We start from the raw sequence: 6,744 nt of genomic DNA on the forward strand, positions 1-6,744 counted from the left end.
ACCTGACAAGAGACAAGAGTTGCTGATTAATCCAGTTTTTGCTCATATTAATAAAGCTTCTTTCGGCTGATCCCTTATAAGGGGTCACTACAGCGGATGGATGTGCATATCTGATTTGACACATTTTCCTGCACCCTCCAAGGGATTTGTGTGTCCTCTCAAGCTCAAACCAGTGATCTTTTGTCTGTTAGGTGAATATGTTAGTCACATTTTTTCTTTAACATTGATATTAGTTATTAATGGTGTTCCATGCAAAGGGATAAACAAGATGAACAAAATCATCGGGGGGGGAAAAATCCCTACATGAAAAATTAGAGCATAATTGACTTTTGACACTTTCAACTTAGCATTACACAGATTAGAAAAAATAAATATGTGGTTTGCTTACAAGACTCTGATTCCCACAACTTTAGAATAACCAGAACCTAACCTAATGATGCCCCAAGTGGCCTTGTGTTTCTCAGCTATCAGCAGCAAAGTAGCTGTGGGGATGTTTGTGCATGTCGCAACAGCATTTAAAACCTAAAATTCTAACTCTCAGTTCTAAGATAACTGCTGCAAATATCATGTTGGAAATGTTACAGTAGAGTCACAAAAATGATATATTTGGCTGTAAGTCAATGGGTTTTATGTTCTAACCAGTGAGTAAGTCATTTGGCCAGGATTCACAGGAATTCTTGTAAAGAAACAAATGGTATTCAGAATCATTGTATGAATGCAAGCCTTTAATAGTCTCACACAGGTTTCCAATCAAAATGAAGGTCTGTAAAGTGGCTAATTTATAGAAAGGTAGCTTCCTGAAAGGCTGATTAAACAGCTAAAACCAATACTCATGTGGCAGATCATGAACCACAACGAATGCTCTTAAGGTGCCGTTGCTGTTATTTAATTTTCCTTAATATAAAAAGCCTCATACGTTCTGTAAATTACAAATTGTAATTTTTGTAAATATAATACTTGAGTATTTTTATTCCTTGATCATTCTGTTCATATGTTTGTATACTGTAAAATATAACAGCTGCTATTTTGTGTTAGTGATTTGTTTCATATTGGTGATCTTTCCTGAAATTTGTAACCTTTTGTAATTTTCCTATTTTAATAAACACCTTAACATTACACTAAGCTGTATTCCGTCTTAGCGCTTGACATATTCCTCTGCGGAATATGTTGCGAGGAACATGCCAGAAACACCATCTCTGAGTCTGTTTACTCCATCTTTTGGCAGTTTGGTCCTTATATCAGTCAGAGAAGCAAATTCTAGTGTATAATAAATACTCTTAAGTGGCTAAAGCAACGGGGGTCATACATACAACAAGGGAAGGAGATAAATAATAACATGTCAGGAACATTTGGATAACAAATTTGGACATCCCAGAGTAGAGTGAGGTTCAGCTGAACTTGGATGTGCTTTTCAGCAATTCCTAAAGTTTTAGTTGCTCAATATGAGATAAGATACAGAGAATCCTCCAGATGTAAGATTAGTATTTCTGTCAAATTAGTATATGAAGGCTTTTAAAGTAGTGCACTAAGTATTCAGGTTTATTGCTTAAGAAAAAAAAGCAGTACAATAAGGTAAAAATAAATAAATAAATACCACATATACCAATTAAAAGCCCTGTAACAAGAATTGGGCATGCCCGCTGCTGTAGACTTTACATACTATTCACTTTGTAATACTGTAGGAGGTCAGATTTAGTTTTATTTTTCAGTAAATATCAGTAGATAAGTAATCTACAAGAACCTGAATTCATGGATACATTTCTCCACCCAGAAAAGGTTAAAACAGTGAGCTGAAGAGTTTAGAAGAGGAAATGCTAGCAACCAAAAATGTTGTGAAGCACAATGGGTACAATCCATATAAAAGTGTATTGTATCTTGTAAGAAAGCTATAGGATATTTTACTATATAAGCACAAACTGTAAAGAAATCACTGGAGCTGAAAAAAGTCTTATAAAAGGTCAAATATTGACCTCTGAAATGTGTCATAAATTAGCATAAAAACACTTGAAAACTGCATGTAAATTCAATACATGTGTTCAGTACCTGCCGTTAAAAATTCATAACCAGTCATCCTAAAACTTTCCTCAATTTATGCAAGATTGGTGGATGTTTCAGAAACAGTCACAACACAAACGTGGAGATATCATTTACCTATCTGGCTTCGTGATGTTATATTCCAGTGGGGGTCATTTCGCCAGTAGGCCACTTCCATGCTGCTGACCCAGCTATTTGTATTCTGAACCCAATCTTTCCCCTGCTGACCAATTATCAGGAAACTCAGAGACTTACTGTCTCCTCACTGTAGTAAAGGGATATAAAGGAACTCAATGCCTCTGCCCTGTTGCAGTCGTAAAAAGTGATACCGAGCGGCGCAGATATCAGGTCGCATTTAAACTTTAGGGGTTTTTTAGGGATTCTCCCACCGGCTTTTCCTGGACTGAAATCTTGGAAGTGTTCCTTATGCTCCTACACTGACACAAATGTCAAGCCTAACAATATAAAGGAGATAACGTCCATATCATCGTGTGGTAACCTTAAATGATCCATGGAGCAATCATTTATGTTGGAGTCAACAAGTCTTTAAAACTGATATATAACTGAGGAGCACGGCAAAGTATTCATTAAAGATTATACCCTGAGATTAAAATGTATCTCTTAATAATCTCTGTCAGTACTAAACTCTACCCTCTTTAACTTGAACCTAGCTTTATTGTCCTTGTTGCCCAGCAACAAGGACAATAAAGCTTTCTTCCAAGAAAGAGTTTCTTATCATCCTCATCTTATCTATTTTCTCATCCCTTCTGGTGCTATAAAGTCACTTTAAGTTTGCTTCATTGCAAATGGGTTTAGTGAATTAATTTAATTATCTTACCAATCAAAGATTACATTGCGTGCCAACAGCACAGACTCAAGGGAAAGTGATGAGTCGAGCTGCAGTGCAATTAAGAGGCAATGGGTGGAAAGGACAAAATTGTTAGGTCCATACTTTGTCTCCCTCTACTGGTTGAAAAGTGTCCCTTCAGTCGAGGAATTAAGCAGTAGTCAAAAGCTCTCCCCTCTGATTCACTGGTCTCACTTTCAGTCCATGTAGAGATGCTGATTCACATCCGGGACCAACAGAAACTGCTCATTTGTTTGAAACTGACTCCAGGTAAAAGGCATCCCCTGCTGGTTCCACTGTTGAATCACAGGGCAGTCTGGCCCCCCTGTCTTTGTTGCCAAAGGGCAGGTTCTCCTCATGTCTGTGTGGTGGGGAACCAGTGGAAAACTGTATCCATCTCTGTGGAGATCCAGAGGAGTTTTGTCTATGTTTTGTATGTCACTCGGCAGATGGAGAAATGAGGATGTCGGACATTCAGAATTCCTCACGGCTGTACGTCAAGGGGGAAAAGATTATTTTCTTTAATTTCTGAAAAGTTATTGCATAAAAATTAAGACAGTATGTACTTAGGAACAATTGAGAGTAGTGATTTTAAGTGATATTGTGATCCAACAGGCAGGCTTTACCCTACACCTACCCTATTGTTCATATTTAAATGAATAAACACATAAATAGTGAATATAGTTTACCATCACTACAAGTCCCAAATGACTTGTGAAATCGACATAAATTTATTACATGTTTAACATATGGCTTCATAGATAGCAGAAAAGAATTCTGCAAGTCCAGGCAACTTTATATGATAACCAACAGACAGGTAGGAGGGAAAATATTATAATAATACCTTTTTTGTGCAACCTTAAATTAGTTCATAATCAGGATCATTGGATTCTTAATAGATTTTTAGCAGTTTAGTAAATTCAAACCCAAGCCCATGACAGGGAATAAAACTTTTTATAACATGTACTCTCATCACTGACATTTATATCATATTCAGCTAAACTACAATCAAGCTAATCTCCAGCTTCTTTAACATCATTCTTAAATACTCTCTATCAACATGAATAAAAATTAAATTTAATGAAAATCCTCATAATCAAACAGAGAGAAAGATTATTAAAGACAGTGATTTGGTCAAAGACAGTTTTCCTGGATCTCACCTGTTTCTGTTGGGAAGAAGCAGCAATTTTGCAGCTTCCTTGCAACAGTGCTGTACGAGGAGCTGTCCGCATTGACTTTTGCCATTTCAGTAGCCTTGGAAACCACATAAACGAAGTTTAAATATCACAATGTCACCAGACGTTTGTTAAAAACACAGAAATCTCATTTGGAAATTGCCTAGCACTGCCTAGAAATTGCCTAGAAAACTATGCTCGGAAAAACATTCACAGTGGCATGTTTTAAGGGCTTTAAAGTAGATATCACTGGTTTGCACAGTACCTGTTGAGATGTAAAGCTGTGTGTCATTGTTGGATTCACAGGAACAAAGTCACTTTGCTTTTGAAAGTCTTCAGCTGCTACAAAGAAACACATTTTAACAGCTATGAGGCAAGAATTGATGTGTTCAGGAGGACTTTCCACTACCAGTGTGTCCAGCTCCATTTATTATTGTCCAGTGGTCAAATTATACACATTCTTATCACATCCTTGCCACCCACACTCAGCTCCCAAGTATGTGTGCACCACACACAGACACACACTCACACTTACTCTGCGTACTACCTCTCTGCTTGGCTTCTCTCCTCCATTTAGCACGTCTGTTAGAAAACCAGACCTTTGAGGGACAGAAGCCACACCTCAGGAACAGACAGCTTAAATGTATATGAATTTCTTGATGCTAAAATTGATGAAAAGTCTACCTTGATGGTGTCCTCGGGAAGTTTAATTTCAGCAGATAGCTTCTCTCTTGTGTACATATCAGCATACTGGCTGCGAGAGAATTCTGATTCAACACAGAGAAATATTTCTTTAACTATTACGGAGTCAAAAAATTATGCATTGTGTTAGTTTGAAATAGCTGAAGAGATTTTAAGTCACCTTGCTCAAGTGCTCTGCTCTGCTCTGGCGTAAAGGTGGTGCGGATTCTGTGCTGCACACCTTTGGATTTCTGTTTTTTACTGCACTCTGTCTCAAACTTCTCAAACTTCTTTGCTTCTTCTTGAGCCAGAGAATACACATCTGCACATATGGAAACACACAGACTACATGCAGTTAATATTTATACATTTATGTGTTAAATTGTCATGTTCAGTGATAGAAATTCTGATCAAACTCGATAGTCTTCCTAAACCGTTATAAATGACTTCTCCAAGGACAAAGTTGCTTACCCTGCTCAACCCTGACATCAGCGTTGAGGTCCATCCACGATGGTCCGCGGTCCAAGTGGATCTTTCTTAAGATCCTATTTATGGACGACACCTTGCAGAACACAGTGTGCACAAAACACCATCAAGTGCTGGAATCTTTTCAGTGTAGTTAAAGTACATTTGAATTTTAATCTTACTTACGCTGGGGACGTTGGAGGCCTTGCATATCCGCGCCGCTGCGAGACGTTTTCGGATTTCCCAAGCAAAAATAGTCGGATTTTCCCTTTTGCACTGGATGATCGTGGAGATGACACCGGGGGTGAGAAGTCGGGGGCGGCTCCCACCGATGGTCTTGGGTTCCAGGAGTCCTGTGCGCCGGTAGCGGCTCAGGATCTTACTGACGCACCCGTTGGACACCTAAAGATGCAAGTGAGCTCCACTGTGTTAAACAAGAATAATCCGTTGATGCTGCATTTAACATAACATCGCAAAAGCTTATTTTTTCGAAATCCAAAGTTGTTGTTTTTTGTTGTTGTTGTTGTTGTTTTTGTTTTTCACTATTCAGGTTACCCTGAGTATCCTGGAGATCTGGCTTGGACGGACTCCCTCCAAGGCCAGCTGAATCATTTTTCGTCTCTTGGGTTGTGGGAGAGGTCTTCCGTTGAGAAACATTCCTCCTAACTGGTTGACACTTCCACCACCTTATCACAACACATACTAAATTGGTTATTTTTTCTAATTAACCGAATACAACGAGTCCACTAAAATGTCTTACTGTGGTTCATATCTAATCCATATTTACTGATTTACAACGGTCTGAATATAAATAAGTGGTTAAAAAAATGGAAATGAACCTTTATTTTCCAGATCAGTGTTCGTTCCGCACATCTCTCCTTGCTCCCAGCCTTGATGATGAAACTGAAGTCAAAACTATAAGAACTTTTTTCCAGAGAGTGGGGAGACCTTGGACTGCAATGTGAAGAATGTGATAAATTAGAAGTAACGAAATTGTCGCGGTAACTCCACTCCAGTCTGGTGAACGAATTACAGTGAGAGGAATCCCACCCTTCAGCAGCAATTTATAGACCTGCACACCTCAACATGACGTGGTGATCTGATTCCTGAAATGTAAATAGTCTACTGCTTTGAAAGAAAATGTGCGTGTTAAAGGCTGGACATGTGCTTCAAGTTGGTGCGTTTAAGCGGCCAGAATCTTCGGACATAGAACAATATCCTAGCTTTAAAACCACCTGTATTCTGATCCTTTTCGGCGATTCACAAAGCACGTTTCAAGTAGCCTATTTTAAAAGCAAATGCAGACGGGGGAAGACCAAGTGAGTGATAGGAATGTATTTTGTAGAAGAATTTCCCACAAAGCGTTCCGGTAAACCAAAATTAAAGCTCGGTTTTTGTTTTATAATAACATCTAGACATGTCATAGTGTGAAACATCCAATCAGATATAATCTACCCCCACATCATGTCGGCATCTTTGCACCATCTACTAGTGGGATATTCCACACTGCACACTTGGGCAAAGCTGATGCCACCTGAGCGC

The 6,744-nt window shown here is 38.7% G+C and overlaps 1 protein-coding gene across 1 annotated transcript; it reads right to left on the reverse strand.

Moving 5' to 3' along the window:
• Positions 1–3,078: 3,078 nt before the first annotated feature.
• Positions 3,079–5,972, reverse strand: pax4 (paired box 4). Its single transcript, XM_063460589.1, has 10 exons — positions 5,963–5,972; positions 5,758–5,888; positions 5,389–5,604; positions 5,209–5,299; positions 4,919–5,059; positions 4,741–4,823; positions 4,592–4,655; positions 4,322–4,398; positions 4,042–4,135; positions 3,079–3,371 (listed from the first exon to the last, which is right to left on the reverse strand). Exons 1-10 carry the CDS (start codon positions 5,970–5,972, stop codon positions 3,079–3,081), a joined length of 1,200 nt encoding a protein of 399 aa, XP_063316659.1.
• Positions 5,973–6,744: the final 772 nt, after the last annotated feature.

Source organism: Pelmatolapia mariae, linkage group LG17 (genome assembly GCF_036321145.2).
Source record: "Pelmatolapia mariae isolate MD_Pm_ZW linkage group LG17, Pm_UMD_F_2, whole genome shotgun sequence".
Classification (NCBI taxonomy): domain Eukaryota; kingdom Metazoa; phylum Chordata; class Actinopteri; order Cichliformes; family Cichlidae; genus Pelmatolapia; species Pelmatolapia mariae.